This window comes from Guillardia theta, assembly GCF_000315625.1.
Source record: "Guillardia theta CCMP2712 unplaced genomic scaffold GUITHscaffold_116, whole genome shotgun sequence".
In the NCBI taxonomy this organism is placed as follows: domain Eukaryota; class Cryptophyceae; order Pyrenomonadales; family Geminigeraceae; genus Guillardia; species Guillardia theta.
This window is the reverse complement of record NW_005434558.1, coordinates 84,002-111,038: the sequence shown is the minus strand read 5'-3', so window position 1 is coordinate 111,038 and position 27,037 is coordinate 84,002. Positions and strand designations below refer to the sequence as shown.

General features: G+C 54.3%; 8 protein-coding genes across 8 annotated transcripts; 5 read left to right on the top strand and 3 right to left on the bottom strand.

Moving 5' to 3' along the window:
- Positions 1–282: 282 nt before the first annotated feature.
- On the bottom strand, positions 283–4,982 carry GUITHDRAFT_146070 (hypothetical protein; the record flags this gene model as incomplete). The annotated part of the gene is made up of 18 exons (XM_005822952.1): positions 283–385; positions 430–491; positions 612–660; positions 840–877; positions 933–981; positions 1,027–1,090; positions 1,145–1,289; positions 1,425–1,544; positions 1,795–1,975; positions 2,241–2,360; positions 2,621–2,671; positions 2,839–2,880; positions 3,212–3,288; positions 3,551–3,595; positions 3,780–3,854; positions 4,030–4,107; positions 4,303–4,355; positions 4,406–4,982. The coding sequence occupies 18 exons, from the start codon at positions 4,980–4,982 to the stop codon at positions 283–285; spliced, it is 1,929 nt and encodes a 642-aa protein (XP_005823009.1).
- Positions 4,983–5,997: 1,015 nt separating this feature from the next.
- On the top strand, positions 5,998–7,362 carry GUITHDRAFT_117817 (hypothetical protein; the record flags this gene model as incomplete). Its single annotated transcript, XM_005822951.1, has 8 exons — positions 5,998–6,048; positions 6,115–6,247; positions 6,296–6,420; positions 6,484–6,585; positions 6,629–6,710; positions 6,756–6,799; positions 6,854–7,205; positions 7,250–7,362. The coding sequence occupies 8 exons, from the start codon at positions 5,998–6,000 to the stop codon at positions 7,360–7,362; spliced, it is 1,002 nt and encodes a 333-aa protein (XP_005823008.1).
- Positions 7,363–8,001: 639 nt separating this feature from the next.
- GUITHDRAFT_165842 (hypothetical protein) lies at positions 8,002–10,281 on the top strand (the record flags this gene model as incomplete). The annotated part of the gene is made up of 6 exons (XM_005822950.1): positions 8,002–8,043; positions 8,166–8,245; positions 8,288–9,770; positions 9,832–9,956; positions 10,007–10,124; positions 10,171–10,281. 6 exons carry the CDS (start codon positions 8,002–8,004, stop codon positions 10,255–10,257), a joined length of 1,935 nt encoding a protein of 644 aa, XP_005823007.1. The 3' UTR covers positions 10,258–10,281.
- Positions 10,282–12,651: 2,370 nt separating this feature from the next.
- GUITHDRAFT_117815 (hypothetical protein) lies at positions 12,652–13,274 on the bottom strand (the record flags this gene model as incomplete). The annotated part of the gene is made up of 4 exons (XM_005822949.1): positions 12,652–12,760; positions 12,808–12,873; positions 12,925–12,999; positions 13,057–13,274. 4 exons carry the CDS (start codon positions 13,272–13,274, stop codon positions 12,652–12,654), a joined length of 468 nt encoding a protein of 155 aa, XP_005823006.1.
- A 2,831-nt stretch (positions 13,275–16,105) lies between these two features.
- On the top strand, positions 16,106–16,695 carry GUITHDRAFT_117814 (hypothetical protein; the record flags this gene model as incomplete). Its single annotated transcript, XM_005822948.1, has 5 exons — positions 16,106–16,246; positions 16,307–16,351; positions 16,399–16,462; positions 16,517–16,581; positions 16,633–16,695. The coding sequence occupies 5 exons, from the start codon at positions 16,106–16,108 to the stop codon at positions 16,693–16,695; spliced, it is 378 nt and encodes a 125-aa protein (XP_005823005.1).
- A 4,772-nt stretch (positions 16,696–21,467) lies between these two features.
- Positions 21,468–22,331, top strand: GUITHDRAFT_117812 (hypothetical protein; the record flags this gene model as incomplete). Its single annotated transcript, XM_005822947.1, has 6 exons — positions 21,468–21,486; positions 21,585–21,677; positions 21,725–21,768; positions 21,939–22,014; positions 22,066–22,223; positions 22,293–22,331. The coding sequence occupies 6 exons, from the start codon at positions 21,468–21,470 to the stop codon at positions 22,329–22,331; spliced, it is 429 nt and encodes a 142-aa protein (XP_005823004.1).
- An 810-nt stretch (positions 22,332–23,141) lies between these two features.
- Positions 23,142–24,787, top strand: GUITHDRAFT_117811 (hypothetical protein; the record flags this gene model as incomplete). The annotated part of the gene is made up of 8 exons (XM_005822946.1): positions 23,142–23,363; positions 23,583–23,678; positions 23,729–23,772; positions 23,822–23,868; positions 24,052–24,106; positions 24,531–24,561; positions 24,608–24,667; positions 24,728–24,787. The coding sequence occupies 8 exons, from the start codon at positions 23,142–23,144 to the stop codon at positions 24,785–24,787; spliced, it is 615 nt and encodes a 204-aa protein (XP_005823003.1).
- Positions 24,788–25,442: 655 nt separating this feature from the next.
- GUITHDRAFT_146061 (hypothetical protein) lies at positions 25,443–26,609 on the bottom strand (the record flags this gene model as incomplete). The annotated part of the gene is made up of 2 exons (XM_005822945.1): positions 25,443–26,529; positions 26,575–26,609. 2 exons carry the CDS (start codon positions 26,607–26,609, stop codon positions 25,443–25,445), a joined length of 1,122 nt encoding a protein of 373 aa, XP_005823002.1.
- Between the last annotated feature and the right edge of the window lie 428 nt (positions 26,610–27,037).

The window sequence follows — 27,037 nt, the reverse complement described above, 5'->3', positions numbered from 1 at the left end:
GGGGGGGGCGAGGAAACGAGTAGAAGGGAGAGGAACGAGAGACAGAGAGAGAAGGAAGGGAGGGAGGGGAGGGGAGGACAGAGGGACGGAGAGAAGGGTGGGGGCAGCAGGCAGGCAGGCAGGCAGGCAGGCAGGCAGGCAAGAAGGAAGGGAACCAATCTCGTCAGAGCTCGAGGCCTCGACTTTTAGCTCATAATCGACAGCAGCTTGATATCGCTCAGTGTCTTCCTTGATGCGCCAATGACAAAGAGGATTCTGTCGGGCCGGACAGAGAGAAGGTTTTCAAGGAAAGAAAACAATCACAGAGATGCACAGGTCAGCAATGAGGCAAACCCTGTTCTCGAGCTTGGAGCTTTTCTGCGAATGAAACAGAGCTCGCTGCAACCTGTTGGAAACTGTTGAGGGTAAGAGAGGGATGTCTCATCAAACCATTTGTCGCTGTCGATGTCATTGAGCTCTACTCCCATGCCAATGGAATAACACTTGGATACCTGAGAGGAGTTGAAGCAACAAGATTCAATCTACAGCCAACAACCGATAACGTCCTTCTCCCCTCCTTTTCTTCCTTCCTCTCCCCTTCTCTCCTTTCGTGCTTCTTCATTTCTCTCTACCTGGAACATTGCCGGTATGAAACCTTCTCTTGCCGCTTTCATATAACTCCTGTAAACAGAACAATTTCACTGATAGACAATATCACAAAATCGATGCCTACAATCACAAACAACAGGCAACCATTACCATAATAATCATCGCAATCATATCAACAATCTCACAACCATCAGCAGCAGCAGCAGCAGCAGCAGCAGCATCAACGTTTCCATCATTCCCAACGATTCCACCTGAATCCTCTCTTGTAATCAATCTCTGTTCCAGCTCCCTATCACGCTTGAGATTCAGACGTTTTGATCGAGCTTGAACCTCTACCAGCTCACCTTGCAACATGCCTTTCCGAGCGCATACAGAGACATCGAGTGTCCAAGACTGTATGCTGAAAGTCACTGAGACCGAACGACTCGATCGGCTCACCTTGCAGATCTCTTGAGCAGTCGCACAGAAACTTGCTCGTCCTTCTTGATGTATCCCTTGACACCTGCACGGCAAGTCAACTCCTCCCCGACTTTCTGTCCTCCTCCTCGTCTCGCACCTGTCCGATAGAGCCCTGACAACATGAAGATCGCGCTCGGGTTCTTGAGCTTTGCTGCCTTCTTGCACAACTTCACCCCCGTGCCGATGCTCGAACTCTCCCCAAAGTGATTCTCAAAGTGTCCTTTGACAAGGTTGCACATGGCCTGCCCAGAAGCCGCTCAGGGAGGAGGAAGAGGAAGAGGAGAGGGACGAGGAGGACGAGGACGAGGACGAGGACGAGGACGAGGACGAGGACGAGGACGAGGCAACCCCAGGGACAGGACGATAAGGAGCTTCACCGTTGTGCTCCCCATTCTTGCTGCCTTCTTCCACCATCTCATCGCTCTCAGAGGCTTCTTGGGTGGAGGAGTGCCTTGCGCGTACGCGAGCGCGAGGTGGTTCATGGCCTCGAGGTGTCCCTGCACACAAGGCGATCAAGCAAGCGCCATGAAGGCAGGCGAGCATGAGGAGAGTGAGGACGAGGGAGCAGAGGAAGGACGACGGGGCGGGACGTGAGGAGAGGGAGAGAAAGGAGCAGGAGCAGGAGCAGGAGCAGGCGCAGGAGCAGGCGCAGACGCAGGAGGAGCACGAGCACGAGCACGAGCACGAGCACGAGCACGAGCAGGAGGAAGAAGGAGCACGAGCAGGAGCAGTAGGAGCAAGGAAGACCTGCAGGGCTGCTCTCCGCAAGAGTTTGATGGACCCAGATAAATCGAGAAACAAGTCGCTTGTCGAGTTGTCCATGTTGTCTTGGACTTCCGAGGAAGGGAACATCGGATTTCTAAGGGAACGTTCCCCTGACTTCATCCCCAACATGGCGTACAGGAACTGCGCATGAGGAAGGCCGAAGCTACAGATGAGATGAGATGAAGGCGAGACAGCGGTAAGAGACGGGAGCGAAGGAAGTGGAGAGTGAGAGAAGCAGAGCGATAATGGAGCGAGTAAAGGGAAGACGAGGTCAAGGAAAGGCAAGGGAAGAGCAGTGGATACATGCTCTCGGTAATGAAAGAGACAAGTTCGATAGGTCAAGGAGAGGAGAGGGGAGGGGAGGGGGGGCAATGGAAGAGGGGGCAGCAGCAGCAGAAGAGGAAGAGGAAGAGGAAGAGGAAGTTGACCTTGCAGCTCTCTTGAGCCATCGGAGAGATTCTTTGTGGTCTGACGTCCCATGGCCCCACCCCATGAAGATCATCACACCCGCGTTATACACACAGCGAGGATCTCCCAGGTCTCCTCCCCTAGCGCAAAGTCAGAGGGTCAGGAGGAGGAGCAGGAGGAGGAGCAGGAGAAGCAACAGTAGCCCCAGAGGAGGAGATAATGGAGAAGAAGAGGAAGGTATACGAAGAGAAGAAGGGTCAGGAGGAGCAGGAGGAGGAGAGAGTAGCAGAGGTCGGGGTAAACGATAGCGACGGCGCGAGATGGCAGGGGAAGGGAATGGTTAGAAGCAAGAAAGCGAGGGAGGACTTGAGACAAATGCAGAAGGAGATCAAGAGCTTACTTCTTGAAAGAATCTAACGCAAGCTCCTCATCCTTGGGAACGCCGATACCTCTGCAGAACACCGTCAAGACCAAGTAAAAGACGGTCAGGCGAGGACGAGGACGAGGACGAGGACGAGGACGAGGACGAGGACGAGGACGAGGACGAGGACGAGGACGAGGACGAGGACGAGGACGAGGACGAGGACGCGCAGGAAGAGGATGAGGGTATGAACTCACCGAAGATAACAATATCCAAGTTCATAATAGGAAACTGAATACCTTGCATCATCGTCAACAAGCTCAAGTGACAATGAACCGTCCTCGAGGCTCATCGTGCATCACTCCCCCTTTCAACCCAACACGACCATCACCATCGCCTCTTCCTTATCATCATCATCATCATCATCATCATCATCATCATCATCATCATCATCATCATCATCATCATCATCATCATCATCATCATCATCATCATCATCATCTTGTTCTTCTCCTCCTCCTCCTCCTCCTCCTCCTCCTCCTTCTACGTCACCATCATCACCATCATCATCATCCACATCCTCCGTCATCGCTCTGTCCATCTTTTTCTTTGTCCTCTTCCTCCTCTTACCCAAGGTCGCAAGCTTCATACCACAACTGAAAGGCTTTCTTCTCATCGACATCGACTCCAATGCCTCGAGCCAGACACTAGAGAAGTTCGTGAATGAAGAACCAACACGTGCAAAACATGAAAGTGTGTGGGGCCGATGCTGCCATAAGGAGGGGGAAGGAAGGAGAGGAGGAGAGCAGCAACAGTAGCAGCAGCTGAGGAAGGTAGAAGAAGTATAGAATGGTGTCGGTATCGATAACAAAGTGAGAGATGAGAATGAAGATCGAGTTTGACAGGATGGATGTCAATATTTGAATGTTCTGATGAACATGAAAGTCAATCTCTCCACTTGTGACTTACCTTTGCCATGTTGTGCAGAGCAGGAGGATGACGCTCATCCACACCCTGAAGGCAAAAGAAGTCATCTCCTCTCCTCTCCTCTCCTCTCCTCTCTCCTCCTCTCCTCTCTCCCCCCGTCTCCTCTCCCCACCTGGCCTCTTCTCCCCTCCCCTCCCCTCCCCTCTCCTCCTCTCCCCTTCTCCCTTCCTTCTCCCGCGTCTCCTCGCGCCACCCTTGTAGCTTCCGTTACCGTCATAAAACATGCCACCGCCTTCATCGGGTCGCTGGGAAGGGATCCATTCACGTACATCTCCCCCAGCTCTACCTGATGATGCAAACAGAGTTAAGGCAAGAGGAGAGAGGAGGACGAGGAGGAGAGCAGGAGCAGCAAGAGCAGTCAGGCGTGTACGTGGAAAGGAGGACAAGAAGGAGAGAGGAAGAGGAGAAGAACAAGGGGGCAAAGTAATTTCGAGCAAGGAATCTGACATCTAGTCGAAAACCTGAGCACTGAGGGATCCAGCGGCAGCTTGGGATGTGATTTCTTTGAGCGTCTCCTCGCTAACGCGAACCACAGCTGTCTTCCAATCTTAAAGTTAGATACAGAGGAAAAGAAGATCATTCTCAATCACAGCAAAGAAGGAGAATAACAACGACGAGGAGGAGGAGGAGGAGGAGGAGGAGAGGTAACAGGGGGGGGGGGGAACAGGGACAAAGAGACTAAGAAGGTAGAAGAGGAGGAGGAGGAGAACATATCCATCACATCAGGTCATTACCACCGTAGGCTGCTTCGCAGGCTCCACAAAGTCCAACAACCTCGTCTCCGGGCCTTGCATGACAATCGTCAGTCAGAGCAGGGGATGATCGTAGCAAGGCAACCTTCGACCTCCCTTGTACGACTTGAATTCTCGACCCGATACTGCAACCTCTTTCTCTTGTGAGAGCTCGCTTCCTCCTCCTTGTAGTGCCTCTTGCGCTGTATCGTCGGCTCCTGCATCAGCTCCTCTTGCCTCTTGCTCAGTGCGCTCTTTGCCTCAGCCCCATGCTGGTTGTTCCCAAACTGATGCCCAACAAGGCTCTGGAGGGTGCTCAGGTACAGCGCTCGAGCTTCAGCGGTCTGGCTGTCTGCTGAGCTTGCGTTGTGACTGGGAAATTTGAGGAGATCACTACCGAGAGACATCATCTGCTCTCTCAGACGGTCAGCCTGCTTGGACTTGTGGACGTACTCGTGATAGTACTCGATTTCATCTTGCTCCTTCTGTATCCTCTTGGTGAGTGAGACTTCGGGCCTGTAATCTTTCTTCAGCACTGGGTCACGCCCCTTCCAACCTCGCTTGAACCCTCCCCGTAGCTGCAGGCAGCATCTCCTCACGCTGACAGGCTGCTGCCCGCTGAGAAGCAGGTCTGCTGAGCACAGGAGCAGCAGCACCTCTACAAGTCGTCCTGTGTTCCTCATGGGGTCCCATCAATAAACCCCGACCTCCCGACTTTGTCTTGCAGAATGTTGTGACTCCAAGATCATTTTGACTTCTCTATGACATATTGCTGTACATGAATTCACAGTCAAAGCATGATGAAGTAATGAAATTTACCATCCCTTTCTCTCCTTCTCCTGCTTCTCCTGCTTCTCCTGCTTCTCCTCCTTCTCCTCCTTCCCATCCTTCCCGCCTCCCTGCTTATCATCACCCTTGGTTTCCTTGCCCTGTGCCTCGATCCTCCTTGCAGTGAGACTAGTGACCCCCTTCATCTCTGTCAAGATTCTTTCGCCTCAATGGTATGGAATCCTAAACTATCTCTACAATTGGCTCATGCAAAACTCGCATCCTACACCTTACATGTCGCATAAACTCTTTCTGCTCACTCTTCCAATCCCTTTCTCGATCTAAACCCCATACTATCCTCTCACTACGTTACCTTCTCGCTACAACAACCATCTCGTGTTCCCCTCCCCCGTCTCGAGATACCATCTTCCCACTGCCTCCCTCCCTCATCATCTTCAATCTCCTCGAGCCATCGTGGGTGCCATCGTGCTACCCATCGTTGCGTCCATTGCGCAAGCTAGCTGGGTGGCCGGCTGTAATTTTGCATTTGTGCAAGAGATGAGATGATGGAGCTGATGATGGGGCCGCCTGAGGAAGGGGAAGGAGCCAGGAAGCAGGAGGAGAGAAGCGAGGAGGAAGGTCATCGGAGGGATGAAGGTTTGGAGGGAAGCTCGAGTCAGACCTCGAGCAAGAAGAAGAAAGATGTTCCTTGCTACACTTGCGGGCAGGTTGGTCACCTAGCAAGGTATGTTCACAAGGTCCCATGAATGGATAATGACGCCTTTCGCACGTAGAGATTGTCTCAAGACAAGATGCCATTACTGTGGGAAGACAGGACATATAGCGAAGGTTCCCACCGTACAATTCGCTTCCTCTCAGGAAGGGCAGGGCCCTCCGACGCTGATCGTGTTATGTTGACAGACTTGTGCCATGGGATACAGCAACGATCCGGCTTCCACGTTCATATTTTGTGAGGAAGCGGTGTGTTTGTTTCATTTTGCATGAGTCTGAATAGCTCATTACACTGTCCTATTCCTTTCCCGTTAGGTAGATGCGAATCCCCGGCCCTGCCCATGCTTCATCCGGCGATACTTCGTGCCATTGAAGCGAGCTAGTCCTAAGTTCGACCTCTCGAATCTCAGAGAGGGGAGAGTGGACGTCGGCTGCAGGTGCATCACAGGTGGGAGGTGAAGAGCTCAACGGCTCTCTTGCACTGATCAACGTCAAGGCTCGCTTTTCCGCTCCCAAAGTCTGAGGCACAACACTGAGATCAGTCTCTGCTTCGGAGGTGTGGGTGCTGGTGAAGAACCTCTCACGGTGAGGATAAGTGGAGGGCTCGTCAGAAACCTGATGGTAATGGAGACGATACAGCGTCTTCTTGTCAGGCAAAAGAAAAAACTGATTGCACTCTGACAGCCGGACGAGAATCATTGTTCGCTGCGACTGAAGCAATGCATCGACAAGTTTCTCCTGTCGCGCGACGAGCCCTATGAGAATGTGAATGATCCCACCATGAAGGTACTCGCAAGTTATTTCCTGGGCTTCTGTTGACGTCGGGAAGATCTCGAAACAAAAAGAAAGGCAACTTGCCGCAAAGGAAGCGCAGAACAGTCGAGGGATTGAATGTCGCCGGTCTGATTTGGGTCCTCACATTCTTATCATGCTGTCACCCTCTGATCGAAACTTAGCCAACGCAGTCTACGATGCTCTGAGCTACAAGATGAAATCAGAGGTGATTGATGTTGAATCATGTCCACCAAACAGAGTCTGAGAGAAAGTTGGACAGGAGGAGGGGAACGATATGCAAGACGGGTCGGCTATCATGGTCGAACTACACCCAGATGGAGAGCCGGTCGATTCATTCCTGCAAAGGCTGAGAAAGGAATGGTCGGGAGGGGACGGGGAGGGAGACACGACCAGCAGCCGCAAGGAGTTTCTCGTCTTCCTCGGGGATGACAAGGGCCTTGAGAACGAGGACTCCTCGTTGATACAGGAGATGGCGAGCAAGGTACGAGGTAGATATCACAAAGTCGCTCTCGGGAGTTCGATGCTTCTTGCGAGCCACTGCATCGTTGTCATGAACTTCCTGCTCGACTCGATGCTCCACGCCTGCCCCCAGAGACTTTGGGATGGACCAGGTCAGGGAGGGCTGTCCAGGGAGAGCCGCGGTAACTTGTCGCAGGCAAGCTCGTTGAGAAGAGGAGGAAGCAAACTCAAGCGAGGAGAAAGAAACATCAAAAGACAGGAACAGCCTCGGAGAGATGTACTGATCCAAATATGCTGAAGGATCCTTAGATCGTCATATTGACTAAGCGATCCCTAGATGTCCAAATTTGCAAGACTCGTGACGCATTCACTCATTCTAAGCTAAGAGTCGTCATTCTCATCTTCTTCACTACCACACAACAAGAAAATCTCATGTTAAGGATGAAAAAGAGTCTGCTCGGCGAAACTCCCAACTCTCGATCCTTGGTAACCATTCACGTCGATCTCTACGGTTCCCTGCCTCTCACATGCAATCTCTTTTGAATATCTTACTCAGCTTCTCATGTGCTGAAATTGAAGCACAGCCATCTCGTTCTCTAACATCTTCTTCATCCTCTCCCTCCCCCTCCCTCTCCTTCCTCCCCTCCCTTGCCTGCTCCCTCCCTCAGCGCAGCTTGTCGCACTCCAACGGACCTAAAACTACCCCACCCTCGCGATCACCAGTGCAGGCCTACCCTAGTGCCCCCGGTTTCTTAGGGCTGATCACCCCGCCAGCTAGTAGATTCCAACCGACATGTCCCTCACCACGGATTACCCCTCATTTTACTGGTAGTAACAAGGAAATGTACCCCTGCTTTGGAGCGCCCGGCTTTACACACCCCCCCTTTTGTTCGTAAGCCACCCCACCTGACTCTACCCCCACCCCTCCAACAAAGTCCCCCCGCCGTTATGGCGAGCGGAGCGGTTCCCAAGGACAAGAGCGTGGAGAAGGTGAGAGATGGCTGGAGCAGTCGGACCAGCCCGTGCAACTGACATCAGAGGAGGAGGAGGAGGAGGAGGACACGAGGAATGAAGGAGCAGAAGAGACATCACCATGACTTGCTCTGGTTCAGGTGATATGGCTGGAGGACATCTACAACTATCTCTATACGCAGAAAGGAAACGATCCTCCCCCGCCGGTCTTTATCCCAAGGTAATTCTGCGATGACACAAACTCTCTTGACTCGTCATGCAGCACTGTCATGCTTAAGTACCAGCGGCCATGCGCGTGGTTCACTAGCAATCCAGACGGGGAGCTCATCAAGCGGTCTGACACCAAGGAGTTGGACCCGCATGTCATCCGAAGGCAGTTCTGTGAAGGAACTCGCAAGCACGACTGTGTTGCTTACTATGTATCATACACAAAGACAGCGAGAGGGGCCAAGGTAGCCAAGGTGGAATATTTCGATGATACTGGACTTGAGAACTTTCTGTTGAATCGTCCGAAAGAGAACAATGGCATTGTACAGAAGTTTGAGAAACCCAACAGTCCATATAACAGCATGATACGTGCATATTGGACTCCGCACAAGCTACAAATGCAACAGAGAGTAAACAAGGCTGAGATATCAGACCTTCGTGTAGTTATGAATGATCGACTCTCAACATTTGACGGGCAAGAGCACTTGTCAACAGAGTTTGATATCAAGTCATACAAGCTCAAGGCAAGGTTGGAAGAATATGTTAAGAGCATCGTCGAGCATGTAAAGAAGCTGCTGCCATCCTCTTACACCCTATGGACGATGGAATGCTTCTTCAAGTTGACAGGAAAGAACAAGCTACTCTTCTTATGGTGTAACGACCTGAAAGTTTTCAACACCAACGAGCCCCCCAAGCTCGAGGCCTTCCTCACGCCCCCAATTGCTGCTCATGTCGCGTCCAAGCACAAGTATGAGAAGAGCAACTTGAAGAAGGAGTACTTCAAATGCCCGTGTGCTGGTTACAACATAGATCACCACTGCGATCAAGTCAATGGACTACATGATATCTCGCAGATGAAAATAACTTCCTATCGGTACATGATCCTGTACCATCAGAACCAACATCCGATCGACAAAGATGTCAAGATACCAGAAGATGATGAATATAGCAAGCTGAGCCCGTACAGACAAAAATGGATTGAGGAGGATGAAATGATAAAGTTCAAAGAGAACTCAGACGTGAAGGCGTATGAGCTAAAGAATGGATCGCTGGTCTATCAAATGCCAAGAAACAAGGAGTTTGTCACAGAGCTCTCAGGATGGAAACAGATCCCTCCTCTGCCGGTTTCTAACGCTGACTCCCTTGTATTTAAGTTCCTCTCAAAGCTAGCAATTGTTGACGGCAAAGTTATACAAGCACACCATTTGAATGATTATTCCAAACAGGATTTGGCAGACTTTCGAAGATTCTTTCATAATGTTGTCGTGAAGGATCCGGAGTTCCTCGAAAGAAAGATGAAAGTGTGCGACGCATGTTGCATGAAGTTCAACGCCAGTGCAGACGACAACATGTGCTTGGAAATGAGCAAGCTAGTTGTGGGGCCAACAGAGAGCATGACAGCAAGCAAAAGTCGGATCAGATTTGGAAGTCTCTCGAGGATGATACAGTCTTCGTCAACTCTCTCTTTCTCAAAATCGCAGCTAAAGATTGAAAGATCCCAACCAATCCTCCCGAAGATCAAACACAAAGAAACCCTGGTATTTCCTCTTCATGTTTGGTTTTTGTAGCGTACAAGTTGTCATCTGACGTCCTTGATAGCGATCAAAATCTGCTCTGGGCATTGGAAGGGCGGAGGGCAACAAGAAGAGCAAGACGGAAGGCTCGGTGAGGCCTCAAAGCTCTCTCGACACCAGCGAGGGTGCGACGCCTATGTCGTCCAAGACGTGAGAAGTGCCAGACATGCTTCGGGCTCTCGTGCTGACTTTGACGCCAGCATCGGCAACATCGCGAACCTCTCGCTGAGGTCTGGGGCGACGACCATCACTCCGTCCAAGAACCTCGTCATGAACCCCAAGAACGTCAGAGAGTGGATCCAGTACTTCTACGAGGAGGTGAGTAGGTGAGAAAGTTGCTGGGCGGCAGCTGACGGGGCCACAGGCGGACATGCGAGCTTCTGCTATGACCAAGGCTCGGTTCAAGCCCAAGATCAGCCCCTACGAGCTGCCTATCCCCTTCAAAGAATGACAAGAATGCATGCGCTCACCCTGCCGCCTCCTCCCGTTGCTCCTCCTCCTCAACCTAACCGCACAACACACGCTAGAGCCATATGGTCTGAGCCCCAGTGATGACTTGGCAGCCCTGGACAAGCTCTCAGCTCATAGCGTGCATGGGAGTCTGCTCACCGTAGAACCTCTTCTCGTCTAGGATAGAATGCGGAGCATCTAGGATGGACAGCTAGGTGGAAGTGAGGAGGAGGAGGAGGGGGAGGAAGAAATAGACATCTCTCACCGGAAGCATCTCCCATACGCCAAGAACCTTCATTTCAAGTCAAAGAAATTTGCATGCAGCAGGCAGGAGGAGGAGAAGAGTGTATGTAGCTGAGACAGGAGGATGCAAAGACAAGAGGAGCAGAGGGGAGCATGTGGAAGCGCAAGAGGAGCAGCTAGGGGATGAAACCTCAATCTCTGGAGTGACCCATATGTAATCGACTGTGAGCTTGGACCCTCCATGGAAGGTTGTGCAGGCTGGCTCGGAGGGGACCTTCTGTCAGGGACCTTAGTTTGAAGCCTTGTAATGGCCACTACCTACGTTTCTGGCTCCCTCGGAGAGGCAGGAGTACGCACTTGAAAACTGAGGCACGATGACATGTAAGAGCTGCCATGGCAGTGACCTCTTACTTGGAAGGGATGCTTCAGGAGGAACTCCGCGTCCTCCTCGCTACCTCTCTGTGGAGGCCCGCGCTTCTTGTCTCCCACAACCTGGGAGGCGACATCGTTCAGCAGCCGATCCTCGTCCTTGGCAGCTCTACCTTGGCAGCTCCTTCTCTTGCTTGAGGACCCTGTTGCTGCTCCTCCTCCTCCCTACCCCTCGCCGTCAAAGCCCACTCATCTTTCCTCTCTTGCAGTCCCTCCTGCTCCAGCAATCGTTTCTTAGGGTCGGGAGACTGCCGAGCCGGTCAGTTTGACGCTGACGCCTGCCTGCAAACCTTGACAACAAGGTCTAGTCGCTCTGTCTTGACGTGGGAGTGGTTGAGATATGTCTGCAGCTCTCTCCACCAGTCCGGCCAGACTTCAGGAGCAAGCGTAAGAGGAGGAGAAGAGGGAGCAAAAGTAAGAGGAGAAGTATGATGACGAGGACGAGGAGGAGGCTGAGAGGGTAAGAGCAAGGAGACGAGGGAAGGGGATGAGCATGGAGTGGACAAATCACGCAAAAGAAGACCGAGACTGATAGGGAGGTAAGGAGAGGCGAGGAGGCAGCAGAGAAGAGGAGGAAAGGGTCAAACAAACGAGTAACACCGTGGGTTATTCGGCTCCTGGGCTGCGGCATGTACTTGGTGGGCGATCGAATGTGCAGGAAATGACAATCGGCCCGTCGACAATTTCCTTCGGCAAAGAAGCGACAGACTAGAGAGTTGGATGGAACCTTGCAAGGAAAGACTGAGCAGAGGAAGAGGAAAGTGGTGGTGGTGGATGGGATGGAGGAAGAAAAGGAGGACGAGGCTGAGGGGAAATAGTCGACATGAAGGATTACCCTTGCACTGAAGTCAGAGGATCTGATAGTTCCACCACTGTTGGTAAAACTTAGCAGTCGGAGATCACAGTCGATTCTTGGTGAAGGTACTGGGATGGGGCGAGAGCCGAGTTGAAGCTAACAGGGAAGAGGAGCAGGAGGGAGGAGCGAGAGGGACCAGGGAGCTTTACCTCCTGTTTCGAGCCGAGGGGATGATAGGAAGACAATTCATCTTCCGCCAGTGATCCCATGTCACCTGCCATGAGCAGTGAGCAGAGAGGAGATGAGAGAGATGAGGAGGAGGGGGAGTGAGAATCTAGATTGCAGACCTGCCCAGATAGGAGCGTAGGACACTGCTTCTTGTCGAGTAGCAGCGAGCCAGTGGCTGCGACACGGCTCATGTAAGAGCAGGAGCAGGAGCAGGAACAGGAGCAGGAGCAGGAGCAGGAGCAGGAGCAGAAGGCTTTCACCGATGAAGTCATAGAGAGGGCTGAAGGGGGAAGAGTTGAAATCGCCACAGAAGATAACAGGCTTTTGCTTCTGGTTTTCCTCATTCTGATTCGAACCCTTTACACTTCGGGACAAGAAATCCACCTCGTCACCGAGCTCAAATGCCATAGGGTGTCAAGGATCATCGAAATCTGGAAGCGCGTTCAGCGAGGAGGGAGGGAGGGAGGGAGGGAGGGAGGGAGGGAGGGAGGGGGCAAGTGCTCAGATCTTGCCTGCTGCAGTTTGATGTCTCCGCGACGAGGATTGAAGAGAAGATGGGTGTTGGCAACGAGCTGAAGGGAGGAAGAGAGGGAGAGACATCAATGGGTAGCTCAGAAGGAGGATGGAAGGTACAAGGTTGGCTGAAGTCGAGATAATGGAGAGGTCGACGATGATAGCTATGTTATCCCTGGGCCAACTTCAGTCGGAGCACACAACACCGCGCCACACTGCCTCCGCATGCCTGTCAAAGTAAGGAGAGACGTTGAACTGTAGGTTGTGGACTCTGTTCAGGCGCAACTTGCTCTGCCTGAAGGAACGACGTCATGAAACTATCAGCGCCTTGCCGTCGTCTACCTCCAGAAGATCGCACACCCATCGCGCTTGTCCCCCGTCCGCTTCAGAAACCTCCCCTCGTACCCCCTGGAGACAAGGGTAAGACTAAGGCCTCTCGGTAAACTCCGAGATCCTGACCACTTTCCCAAGACCTTCATGAAGAAATCGTCGAAGTGGTCTACTTCTTGCAGGCATACGATGTCTGCATCCCACCTGTTGCCTTGGTCGTCAGCTATCCTGCATCGTCAAGGGCTCGTCCGCGCTACCCACCGCTTCAGCTCGTCCTTGATAAGACGACTCCTGTGCTTCCAACACGCAATCCGACAGTCAAGGCCGCTAGTCGTGATTTCCTCCAGGGACTCCGCTAGCACGTTGTAACTGACCACCTTGAGCGTCTCGACTCCCTTCACGTCCTCCGTGCCTTGCTGCTGGCTGCCCCGGGGCTCTTTCCCGCCCCTGCTCATCCTCTTCCACCTTCGCAGGTGCATTGGAACGCAGGGTTCGAAGTCATGCTCCGTATCCTCGTCCTCCCACATGGCAGGACGAGTCCAAAGTTTCTTGCGGAGCAGACGATCGCCTGAAGGAGGGAACGGAGCCTTCCTTGCCCTCCAGGGCCCAGCAAAGGAAGGTGGGGTGTGAGTCCGGAGAAACAGAAGTCTCGAGGGCTCGAACTGTCCTGACGCGCTAGTGACCAGCAGGAGCAGGAGGAAGCGCCACAACCAGCTGAGCAGGGCAAGAGCCCTGGGAACTGTCGACGTCGTCTCCTCCACAAACTATCATGAATTCGTCAATGCTATGAAGGATTGTTGACTCTGAGAAAATGATTCATAAGCATAGGGAAAAGGCTTCCGCTGTGCTATCGGCCGATTGAGGAACAATCAGCATCATCTTGAGATATCTGGAATTATCTTTTGCTGAGATGAATTCTTGATTTGCTCATGTCAGTACCGCTACCTGCTCCAATTCCATTCTCAAACACTTTCGTTCCCCTTCATCTCGGCTCTCGCCCCAATAACCTACCCCCTCTACCTTGTTTTCTAGTTTCTCGACTCTTTGGTTACATCGCCATCTTCGTCGTCGTCTTCCTCCCTCAGCGACACCCCAGCGACACCCCATCCACCCAGCACATCTACCTCCCCTACCTCTGCATTTTCCAGCTGTTGACACTCAACCAAAACTCTGTTCATCATTCCCTTCCCCTCTGGCACTGGCTCGAGTATCCTGCGCAAGAGATTTTCCTCTCCTTTGCTCACTCCCTCCCTTCCTCTCCTCTCCCTCCCCGTCTCCCCTCCCCATTGCGGCCATTGGGTTTCTCTGCAAGCAAGGAAACACCTCAGCCCAGGCCGCCGGGGGCCCGGCGGCCCGGCCCGCGCGTACTAACCGGGCCGCCGCGCGCAGTCACCCGGGCGGCCGGCCGGCCCGTTGCCATGCGCGGCCGGCCGCGCTCAGTGCAGCCGCTGAGCCGGGCTGACGCGCCGCCGGGCCAGGCCGGGAACACTGCCACTGATCCAGAGTACGGTCAGTGAACTAGACGCTGAACGCCTTACGCCCGGCGGCCGAAGTCACAAGTTCACTGAGTGCCAAGGGGCCTCGGTACACGCCGTCGGTGACCCGGTGACTGCTCCTCAGTCCCCTGGTTCCGATGATGGGCCGAAGGCCGGAGTCAGCGGGCTCAAGTTCAAGCCCGGCGCTTTAGAGAATCAGTGTGCCAGCCGCGCGGCCGCTACTAGTGGCGGCCCGCGGCCCCCAGCGGCATTTCGAGGCTCACGCTCGGAGTCGGCCCGGCCAGTGCGTGACAGGCTTCACTGTTGCCAGTTGACCGTGAGGGCCGGCGGCGCGCGGCGCGCGGCCCGGCCGATCATCCCGGGCCGGCGATGGGCTGCCACCGATATGATCGGCGGAGTCCGATCGGATCCCGGCGCTGGCTGAGGCCCTCAGGCTTGCCACTGACCTAGCGGAGTCACGGCCGGCGTGGCGACGTCGGTATCAACTTGCCAACTTGGCAACTTGAGCAGTGACTTGGTAAGGCCGGCCCGGCGGCCGGACTACCCGGTGACTCCGTGACTCTGCCACCCGGTGAGTCTGGCACCGCTGTACTACCCGCCGGGCACTAGGCCGCTATGCGGGCCGGGCCAGCCGGGCCCAGCATAGTTTACACCCACTCAATTCCGGTCAGAATGGGGGGTGGTTTGACCCGGGCACGCTTACTTGAGCCATTGCTGACCCTTCTCTATCAGATGAAGGGTGGGGTGGTTGAATTGGCCAGGAAGAGGGGTACCTAATCCATGTCGTAACAGGGGTACTTATTCGCAGGTGAAGTCATACCCGGGTACTACTGTGCAGCGGAGAAAGGGGACCCAACGCCAATACGGAATCACCCCCTCTTTGGTAGGGATTAACACCCGTACTCCACTACCTCCACCCTGCACGATTCCCTTGGACCCACGTGGGGTGTCCACCCCTACGGGACACCGCGATTGTTGTACCCTACCCTACTATTGAAATATTTCCATAACTTGTGCTATCAAAACTGGCTTTAGCATCGATGTACTGCATTATATACCGTAATCCAACTATAAAAATCTCAACCTTGAGGTCTGATTTTAGCTTTGCGGCTCTTGATTCTACATACCCCCTCACATCCTTGTACCCCCGATAAATTCCTGCAAGTCCTTTGCACCCTATCGCCCTAGAGCGAACCTTCATACCACCCACCCCCTTGACATAAAGTCAGGGATTTGCATAACCCCCTCACTTTTGTGGTATTGGATCTATACCCCATGAATGTATAGATGAGGGTGGGGTACTTAGTACCCCCCCAAATCTACTACCCTAACATGAAAAAACTCCACCCGTGCGAGATTAAGACCCAAATACCCCCACCCTCACTTTTTAGGGAGGAACTACCGGTTACTTGTCCTCCCCCGCCGCTGCCATGCGCTCAACCTTTGTGCTTCGCTTCTTCCGCCCTGTTGTCGAAACATCAAGGACGAACGCGCTATCGCTTCTTTCAGCCCCTTCTTCATGCTTCAAATCAGTTCCCGCAGCTTCCTCCATGCACTCTCTTGCTCGCATGTCGTTTCTCCCGGCATCCTTGCAAACGAGTTCGCTTCACGTGCGCTCGCGCGCGTGCTCTTTCCCCGCGCAGGTATGATTGGAACCACGCTGATGCAGCGCTCAAATATTTGGGTGTATGGAGATGTGCTGTTGATTCAGATATAATGTCGAATTGTGATGGATGACTGATGATATGCAGCAAAGATCTTGTTCCTACTTCTCGCAGGCTCGCACGTCTTGATCCTACTTTTCGCAGGCTCGCATGTTCTCTATGCAAACTGAGAACCCGGACAACTCCTCTGCGGGGCAAGAAGGATCGAGGCCTGCATCGAACAACTATTCGGGCCGCACTGGTCTGTTGCCAAAGGAATTTCAGATTTATGTTGGAAACCTTAACTGGAAGGTGCGTGGAGGAGTTGGGGGATTCATCTGGAGAGGCAAGCGCTGACTTCGGCATGCTCAGGTCTCCAACGAGGACCTGAAGAACTTTTTCGGGGAATTCGGAGACGTAACAACCTCCGCCTGCCTCCTTCCATGTTGATGCGCCAGTTGCAGGTCAAGTTCGCCAAGGTGGTCATGGATCGCGAGAACCCCTTTCGCTCCCGAGGATTTGGCTTTGGTAGGGCTGCTGTGTTGCCGGCTCGTGAACTTGCGGCTGATCGTGTTCCTCCAGTCGGGTTCGCAAACGCTGAGCAGGCTCAGAATGCTGTTGAGAAGTGCGACCAGGAAGAGTTCATGGTATGTTGTCCTAGAGTCTGGAGACACGGCAGGCTAACGGACTCACTGCAGGGAAGGAAGATTATGGTGAACATGGCAAAGCCCAGAGTGCAGCGGGATGATCAGGAGGAGTAGAGAACAGGCCGAGGACTAGAGGCTAGATAGCTCAACAGGCGGGCAACGCTTTGGTCGCAACTAAGTCGGTGGGTGCATTTTGCTTTGCTTGGTGTTGATGGCATGAGGATGGAGGAGGGGAATACGAATGAAAAAACAGAGATGAGCATTGGCGATGAGGCTGAGATGGCGGTATGGAGACTTGTTTCGTTTGTCTTCCGTTTTGAGCAAATGTACTGATGAATAAAATCACTCTCCTCTCCTCAACTGCCTCCCTCTCCTCTCGCTCTCCTTCCCAGACCTTCACGAAGTCGTGCTTCCAATAGAGGAAACCTGCAATAAATTTAACCTGCGTCTCGACACCTCCGTCTCTTACCTCCGATCGGGCGCTGGGAGGACGGGAAGGGGGTGCAATGCCGTTGCTCTGCACGGCATCGTCGATGATTCCAGCGAGGTCGGGGAACTCGTCCTTGAGCGACATAATCACGTAGAGCATGTTCTTGTTCTCTTCCCTCATCGATGCCAGCCTGAACGAGCGCTCCTCTTCCGTCTCCCCCGACGCCCCCCTTGCCTGCCGCAGCCTCTTGGAGTGCCTGTCCAGCGATGCCCTCGCCCGGTCCCTCTTGGCCAGCAGCTCCTCCCTCTCCTTGTCGAACTGCTTCGCCTTCCCCTGCACCAGCTTCACGTGCCTCCTCATCCCCTCCTCCTCCGCCAGCAGGTTCGACAGCCTCTGCCGCATCTCCGAGACGTCGGCGGCCAGAGTGTCAGCCTCAGCCTTCTTCTGCCTCTTCCTTTCCAGCAGCCTCTCCAGCTTCGCCTCCAGCTCAAGCTTCGCCTCTGAGTCTGCTCCCGAGCCATCCGACTGCCTGAAGGAGGATCGCAACTTGTCGTTCTTGGCGTTGAACTTCGCCAGAGTGTTCTCCAGCGCTCGGATCTCCTTCTCCGCCTTCTGGATCCTAGCATCCAGCTCGTCCCCCTCCTTCTGCAGCTCCTCCCTCTCCTGCGCCCGAAGGACCACGTAGTACGCTGGGCTCTTCCTCTCCTCCTCACCCCCCAGCTCCGCGCGCATCTTGTCGTTGAGAAGGTCAAGCTTCTTCTGCAGCGTCCCAGCTTTCATCTCCCTGTCCCTCAGCTCCATCACCACCGTATGCAGCTCCTCCTGCGCCATCTTCAAGTCCGACCGAAGGACCTCCTGCTGTGCTTTGACCTCCAGCGTCCTCTCCTCCATCGTCTTCTGCAGCTGGAACTTACGGTTCTGCAGGCCAGACACCTCGTCTGCCCTGTCATTGAGCCTGTCCCGCAGCTTCTTGACCTCCAACTTGAGCAGGTCGTGCTGGACTATGTACTCCTCCTTCTGCTTGATGCACGTCCTCCAGGTCCGGGCCACCACCTCGTTCTCCAGCTGCAGCTCGTGCGCCTTGTCGTCGAGCGAGGACTTCTCGTTGTTGAGGTCGTCGACCTGCCGCTTCGCCTGCCTGTAGTCGTCGTTGACCTTCTTCAGCTGCTTCTTCAGCATCCTCTCCTCCTGATCCGTCGCCGTCAGCATCTGCTCCAGCTGAGAGATCTTCGACTGCAGCGCCTCCTTCTCGTCAGCTCGGTACTCGCCCTGTGACAAGGTTAGGAGGCCATCATGAGCAATCTGCGATGACGACGGAGAGAAGAGAAGGGAGGGGAGGGTGTTGGATGGGAAGGGGAAAGGGAGAGAAGGAGAGGAGAGGAGAGGAGAGGAGAGGAGAGGAGAAGAGGAGAGGAGAGGAGAGGAGAGGAGAGGAGGAGAGGAGGAGGAAGAAAGGTAACAAGGATGGCGTCAGATCAAGTGGGGTGGGGATGGGCATGGGACACAAGGATCTCCACCTGAGCTCTCGACACTTTCCTCTCCATCTGCTGGAGCGCAAAGTCAGCGTTGTAGATGTGCTCCTGCTGCTTCTGAGACTCCGCATCCAACGACTTGATCTTGTCCCTCAGGTTCCTGTCCGCACTCTGAGCCCCCGAGATCTCAGCGATCAGGTTCGCCTCATCCTTGCGCAGGTTGAAGAGCTCCTGCGACTGCTTGAACATCTCTTGCTTCAGCGCCACCAGCTCCTTCTCCGTGCTCTTGAGCGTCTTCTCCTGCTCCCTGTTGATCATCTCAATCTGGTGTGCCGACTTCTCCAGGTCGTTGGTGGCGAGGTACTCGTTCTCCAGCCGCTTCTTCGTCTCCGCCTGCTTCCTCCTGACCACCTCCAGCCGGTCCCTTTTCTGCTCCAGCTCTGCCTTCCCGTTCGCAACATGGACCCTCTTGAGGGAGAGCTCGGACGCGACTTTGGCCAGGGTCGTGCGGACTATTTCCAGCTCGTCCTGCAGGTTCTGCTTGTTCTGCGTCTCTGCTGCAGCATCGCCCGATACCTCTGCACCACCTTCTCTGCCTCCACTGTCTGCTTCTGCACGGCCTCGTTCTCCTGCTCCTGCTCGCTGAGGAAGAGCTTCTTCTCTTCAAGGATCCTCTCCTGCTCTGCCAGGTCCGCCTTCTTGGCCAGCAGCGCCTCCCCCACCTGCTGTATCATCTCGTCTCTCCTCTTCATGGCCTCGATCGCCTGCTCCCATTGGTTCACCAGCTCCTGCCGCTCGCTGTGGAGGATCTTGAAGTCGGCCGCTGTCTTGTCCAGCATGATCTGAGCTGTCTGCGTCTCCGTCACCTCGTTCTCCAGCTCCTGCTCCTTGGTGGACACTTGCTTGGTCAGCTTCTCGAGGTTGAGATTCATCTCCTTGATCTTCAGGTCGTCTGCCCGCTTGTACTTCTCGAGAGCAAGGTTGTCCTCCTCCTTCTGCTTCGCTGCCAGCGCCCACTGCTCGATCTCCTCCTGGTTCCAGTTCATCTGGATCTTAAACTGGTCCATCTTCTCGTTGCCGCGGAAGATGTAGTTCTGAGTCAAGTTCAGCCTGTCCTGCAGATCGAACACTTTCCTCTCCGACTTCCCGATCTCCTGGATGATCCTCCCCACCTCCCTCTGAGCCAGCTGCTGCAGATGTTCCTCCGTGTCCAGCTCCTTGTTCTTGGCATCGATCAGCTGCTGCGTGTTGTTCAACTCCTGCTGCACATTCTTCAAGTGCTCCACCATGACCCCCATCCTCTCCTTGTACTCCTTGATCTGCGTCTCAACATGCTCGATCCTGTTGTTCTTCTCCTTGATGTCCCCGTCCACCCGCTTCACGTAGTCGTCCACCACTCCCGGAGGAAGACCCGAGAGCAGGTCGCTCCCTGGGTCGAAGTCGCCGGGGAAAGCAGCCATAGTGTCGCTTCACTCGTCCACAGGATCACACCAGGCTGGCAAGGCTGTCAAGAGATCCCTACGAGTTTGTTGAGCAACACCAGCCACCTGCAAGCTAGTTCAGAACCTCCCAAGTTCCTAAACCCAGCACTTCCACTCAACTCAAAGCACAAAAACGAATTCTCAACTCGTTCATCTGACATCACCAATGCAGAACAAGCAGAGAAAAAGCGACGGCCTTGCCTCCACAATGTTCTCAACGGCATCAGATGTCACGTCTTGTTCAGCTACTCTACTCACCCTCTTCTTTTGTTTCGAAGCTCCCGATTATCCCAAGACCTCGCCCCTTGGAGCGTTACTAGCAATGATACGTTCGGTTTTACATCCCCAGCACCACAGCGTCCTCCTCCAAATGTCTATGCTCCCTCTTCCTTAGCTTCTACTTTCTGCATGCTCCTCACTTTCTCCAGCACCCCAACCACTCTTGATTCACATTCATAATTCCTATAGCTCATTGCCCAATTCCCTCCATTCCTTTCTCTCCTTCCCTCCCTCCCTTCTTCTATCCTTGCCCTCGTGATCTACTGCGCTGATCCTCGCGTGTTTGTCAATCTCTCTGAACCTCTAGTCTTCATCCTACTGCTCTCAGTCCTCCTTTCCCCTTCCTCCCTCCCTCTTCCTCCGCCATCTTCCGATTATTACCGCCTCAACGGTTGATGTAACGGTATCACAACGGAAACCGCAGGGACTAGAACGCCTGGAGGGGTAGTACATTTTGCATGATTTTGAATATTCCTATCAGGGGTGGGGTTATGGAGCCTTCATTACAGGGTAGGGTTATCACCCCCACCACCCTCATTCAGATCACCCTTCTCCCGCCTTTTTTCTCACTCACCCTTATCTCAAATTATTTCCTGTTCACTGCTCAAATTATTGTTATAAAAATTGCAAATTTTGAAGATATATTTGTGTACTGAATTCTATCTTCGAGGTACCCTACCCCTTCTCCATCAAAAGAATTTCTGCCTGCAGCAATGGCGGACCCACTCGGGGTGCATGTCAACGATCTCGATGAAGGTAAGCAGGAGCAGCAGCAGCATGAGCAGCAGGAGAAGCAGCATGAGCAGCATGAGCAGAGGCAGGAGCAGCAGGAGCAGAGGCAGGAGCAGGAGCAGGAGCAGGAGCAGGAGCAGAAGGAGCAGGGGCTGGAGCAGGAGTATGAGCAGGAGCAGGAGCAGGAGCAGAAGGAGCAGGGGCTGGAGCGAGGAGCGAGAGGCAGGAGCAGGGGCAGGGGCAGGGGCAGGAGCAGGAGCAGGGGCAGGAGCAGGAGCAGGAGGAGCAAGAAGGAGCAAGAAAGGGGACAGGCAAGAAAGACGCGAGCTTGGGAAGGGGGAGGAAATGGTTGTGATGATGTAGGAAAGAGGATTTTTATGAGAATATTTGAGCTCTACTGTTCTAAGAACATTCAATGAGTGGTGGACTAAGATCGATGTTCATAACGGGCGAGAGTTGATATGCTCTGCTGCGAACAAGAGAATTTTGCAAATGATTGATATCGAGATGGGTTTTGATTCCAACCGTCATAGCTCAGCCTGCAGCTGACGATCAGATTGAACGACATGCTCGCAAGCATCCCTTGATCCCCGCTGAAGTCTCTGACAGATCCCGAACTCGCCGCTATCAGGGCGAGGAGGATGGCACAGCTTCGGGGCAAGGGCGGCGGTCAAGCCGGGATGGGAGGAGTGGGAGGATACGGTCGGAGATCCTCGGAGCTTGTTGGCAACATGCTGAGACTGTGGCAGGAGGATATCAGCAGATGGACCCTGAGCAGCAGAAGGCACAGCAGGTGTGGAAGAAGTAGTTTGAATTGTGACTGGCTGTGATGTCTAGTTGTATGTGATGAGCTGATGGGATGATGGGATGTAATGTGATGAGATATGTTGTGGTGTTTGCTCGTGATGTTTGCTCATCGAATGTTTTGCAGTCTCTTGCTCTTGTGCTGACTGTTCTGCCCAGGAGCGTCAGAAGGCTGCGGAGGATCAGAGGACTCAGATCCTGAAAGCGATCCTTTCCCCGCAGGCGCGCGAGCGACGTGAGTAGCTGGTGGAAGGTGAAGGTGCCTGTGCTGAACTCGAACTGTCAGTGTCGAACATCGCGATGGTAAAGAAGGACAAGGCGAGGAAGGTGGAGGACATGCTCATCATGAACGCTCAGCGCGGGGCGATCGGGGGGCAGATCGACGAGGCCCAGCTCATAGAGATGCTGGAATCCATCAACGAGCAGACGGAGAAGGAGACTAAGGTCAGTCGTCTGCTTCCTCCCGTCGCTGTCTCCTCCCTCCGGGGCCGCTGACGGGCTGCTGACCTCCAGGTCACGTTCCAACGGCGGCGCATCGACGACGACTGGTGATTGGAGCAGCAGGCGCTCGAACCTATTCATTGAAATCTTCACTTACGTGGATGGCCTTGTTTGATCCTGATCCTTGACAATGTCCGAATCATGGACGTTGTAGAGCCTCCTCCTCCTCCTCCTCCTCTGCCTCCGCCTCCGCCTCCTCCTCCTCCTTCTCATTCCCGTTCTCATGATCGGTTTCTTGACTGGACGAGATTTCCTGCTGCTACCTGTCTTGAAATGCAGCGCAGAGGAGTAGCTAGCTGAGTAGCCTAGCTCATGCCTGACCCCGAGTCTTGAAAGTCAAAAGTTGTCGATCCTAGACCCGCATCTCCAACCCCAGCTGCTTGCAGCAGGCAGGACCAGGTAGGAGTGAGAGAGGAGGGAGGGGGGGGGGGGAGAGACGGACATCAGGGGAGCAGGAGACGGGCAGTGGTGGCATCGCGTTTGCCTGCCCCTATTTTTATTATTGCGACCGGTCGTGAGGGGAATTTTAACAAGAGGGAGGAGGGAGGGAGGGGAAAGAGAGGGAGGAAGGGGGGGGGGCAGGTAGCGAAGATAAGGCATGGCACAGAGGAAGACATGAAAGGGAGAAGAAACAAGTTTATGATGAAGAGATGAAGAGAGTCGAAGTCTTCTCCCTCCCTTTCTCGCTTCTCTTATCCGCAAACCATCTCGGTCGCTTCTCACATGCTGGCAGATCAGCAGCTGATGTGATGGAGGATGGCGATGCTGCGCCTCTCTGAGCTCGTCAAGATCTTATTGCTCCTCTCCCTCCCTGCTGTGGCATGGCAGGGGGCGACGGTAGAAGCTGGAGCAGCTCAGCTCATGGAGGAAAGAAGAGCGATGGCTGGAACAGCGCCGAGGGAGAGGAGGAGGAGCTATCGGGCGAGGAGGGCGGTGCTAAGGCTGAAAGGAGGACGACCCGACGATGTGGAGATGCTCTACTGGAAGTCGCTCAAGGAAACTTCGCACTGGAACAGAGCTGCTGGGGTCCTCGAGCACCAGGTCACCGTGGACGACGAGTCGGTGCAGGAGCTTGCGGTCAAGGTGAGGGGAGGGAGCGAGTGGGGGTTGTTGATGCATGAGTGGAGGGGTAGCAGATGTGTGTGGACGCGTGTAAGAGGGCTGTTGCTGGTTGATGCGTTTCTTGGTGTTTGCGAGAGAAATTTTTGATGCGTTCATTTGTTATTGAGAAAGAATTTGTTGGTGTGCCTGAATGTTGTCAACGGCCATGAATGTGCTGATCTTTCTTCTTTGCACAAACAGCTCGGGCAGCTTGCTGGGAACCAATCTGGACTGTCTCTGAAAGAAAGATCGCAGCTCAACGACCAAGACTTGTTCAACCTTGCAAAGAGATTGCATGTAGGGCAAGCAGCTCTGCTGTTCCTCTTGCGCGGTGACCTGGGGTGCAGATCAACAAGAACGAGCACAGGGCTGCAGAAACTCTTTACCGAATGTGACCAAGAGCGGGAGAAAGGTGTGTGGAGCAATGAGATCCTGTACAGGTGCATAAGGGAGAATCCGTATCATGTTGGGGCCCTGTGCAACTACGGTGAGGGGGAAGAAGGGGGGAGGACGAGGAGAAGGTGAAGGAGGAGGGGCGAGAGAGGAAGAAGGTAGGGAGGGGAAGGGGAAGGGGAAGGGGAAGGGGAAGGGGAAGGGGAAGGGGAAGGGGAAGGGGAAGGGGAAGAGGAAGAAAAGGATGGGAACGAGGTCATCTGAGGTAGCTCTGCAGGAGTTCTGCTTGAAGAATTCAAGCAAGATGCGAAGTCATCGGAAAGTCTTTTCAGGTCCTGCTCCTGCTCCTGCTTCTCCGCACCTGCTCCTAGCCTCCTGCTCCTAGCCTCCTGCTCCTAGCCTCCTGCTCCTAGCCTCCTGCTCGTGCCCCTGCCCCTGCCCCTGCCCCTGCCCCTGCCCCTGCACATGCTTCTTCTGCTGCTCCTGCGCGTGCCACTGCCCCTGCCCCTGCCCCTCCTCGTTCTCCAGCACCCATCGCTTTTTCTCCTCCCTCTATCATTGACGCCATCTAGATTCGCTCATGAAATCAGTCCTTTAAGTGCGCCGGTCAAACATAGCTTAGCTCAGAGCCTTCAGATACAGGTCGAAGCTCCTCCTCCTCCTCCTCCTCCTCCTGCTCCTGCTCCTGCTCCTGCTCCTGCTCCTGCCCCTCTCCCGTACGAGATTTCATCTTCCTGACTGCTTTCAACAGGGCAGGGTTGAGGAGGCAGGAAGGATGTACGAGGAGGTCAGAGCCCGTGGCGTGTGCGGTCAGCCAGCTGAGCATGGCGCAGGCGCTGCAGGCGGACGAAGATTTCCTTCCTACCCTGAAGCAGTACTCTGCCTTCCTTGTGGTGCGAGGAGACAAGGGCCCAGTCCAGCTTGACCTTAGCTGACCCTGAGCTGTTGTCCAGCTGACAGGTGGAAACTTCAGCCGGGCGGAGGAGCTGTTTCTCTTAGCCCTTGAAAGTTGACCAAAAGTCCAGCTGGAGATGGGTTGGACTGATGGGTCTGCATGCAGGTGACCCTCAGGACCTCAAGACTTTCTTCCAGTTCATCTTCCTCGCGAGTATGAGGGGGGAGAGGTGAAGCACTGATGCCTCCTCCTCCTCCTCCTCCTCCTCCTCCTCCTCCAGCTCCTCCTCCACCACCACCTTCGTTCCATCCTTTCTCCTCTTTCCATCCTCTGCTCATCTCTGACATGCCGCAAGCGTGGGTCCTAAGGCTAGAAAGATTCTCAACGAGAAAGGGGAGGAAGGAAGACCGGCCTTAAAGCTCTTGGATACATTCGAGGTGGGAACAGGAGGAAACGGGGCGAGGAGGAGGAGGAGAGACAAGAGACCAGGGAGGTACTGAGAGGCAGGGGACAGGAGGAAAGCAGGGTCAGAGAGGCAAGGAGAAAGGAGGAGGAGGAGGAGGAGGAGGAGCAGCAGCAGCAGCAGCAGCAGCAGCAGCAGCAGCAGCAGCAGCAGACTGATTGAGTGTGTTCCAACTGATTCTCATGTTAGAAAACCAACGGACAGATCTCATTAACAGATTTTATCGCATCGTTATGCTCCTTTCTCGCTTTCCTCCTCCTCCTCCTTCTCCTCCTTCTCCTCCTTCTGCTCATTATCACCCTTCACAACCTCACGTCTTCACCTCAACCTCGCTGCTGAACACACCCGTTCCAAACTGATTGCACGCACAAACTCGGAAACTCCATCTCTCTCCTCCCCTCGCCTTGCTCATCAAGTACTGCCGCTCCTTCCCCTCGAACACAACCTCCCATTGTCCCTTCGCCTCTTCCTCCTCCCCTCCCTTACCAGGTCCCTGAGGAGACAAGGAGGAGGATGCAAGCTTCCGGGCATGCAGGCAGTAGTGGATGACAGGAGAGATGTCGAGGAGGGCGGGAAGGGAGACTTCGGTCCAGGCGAGGAGGATCGCGCCATGGTCCTCCCGGACGAACCGGAGCGAGGGGGGGAAGGGAGGAGTCTTGAGCTGGAAGAAGTTAGTCTGCGCCAGCACTGCCCGCTGCGGCTCCACGTTCAAGTCCAGCTGGAACGCCGAGCTCTCCTCCGGCTGGTACCGCAAACTCTCGGCGGACTGGAGGACCCTGACGACCCTGCTCTCGATGTTGCGGTAGGACTGGACGAACTCGAGGGGGTCGGAGGAAGAGTCCTTGAGTACCGACTTGAGCGAGGCAGAGGAGCGCTTCATGCTCTCGTACTCCTTCTCCACCGTGGCGATCTGCGCGTGCAGCGTCGAGAGCTTGAGCCTTTCCTGCTCCCTCACCGTATGCACCATCGCCATGGCGCGCGTGTCCAGCATGTCCTTCAGCTCCTCCACCTCCTTCAGCACATTCTTCTGCAGCCCGATGCTCCGCTGCGACACTTCCCCGCAGATGCTCTGGAGCAGGATGAGCAGCGACTCAGCCTCCAGCTCGTGGCCCTGCAGCCTCTCCCACTTCTCCTCCAGCTCCTTCCTCAGGTCCCGGCAAGCAGAGTTCAGCGGCTTCAGCCCTATCTTTGCCAGTCTCTCTGCCATGTCCCTGGCGCTGACCGGCATGCCGGAGTCTTGGTCGTAGAGCTGGAGATCCTCTAGAGCAGCTTCGCGGGAAGGGCGCAGCCACCTGCACTCCCCCTGCTCTGCCTCCAGCTGACCTCCCAGCTGATGATTGAGCAGGAGGGAAAGGGGCGGATCATGGGCTGGCTGCTCCCGGAGGGAGAGTTTGACGCTGAGAAGGAGGTGAGGGAGGAAGGGAGGAGGAGGAGACGATCACCTCTCCACTAGTTTCTTCATGGCAGGATCAACCATCTTCTGCAGAGGACAATGTTCATGGCGATGCACTTGTGGTGGTGGTGAACATGGAGATGAAGATGGAGATAATGGAGATGATGATGATGATGATGATGATGATGATGATGATGATGATGATGATGATGATGATGAAGTAGAAGAAGATGATGATGATGAAGAAGATGGTGGTGATGATGGAGACGAAGCAGATGATGATGGAGACGGTGGTGGTGATGATGATGATAATGATGCTGATGATGATAGCGTTTCCTCCCACCTGCAACTTTGCGTATCCACCTGGCACGTATGTGGGTACCCCGGTGATGGGACACTCGATCATCCAAAGATCCTCCTCGCTTTTCCCCGGCACCTTCACGAGCCTGGACGCGTTGATCGCCAATGATGTAAGCCGAGGGATGAGGGAAGGAGGAAGTGAGGAGGGGGGA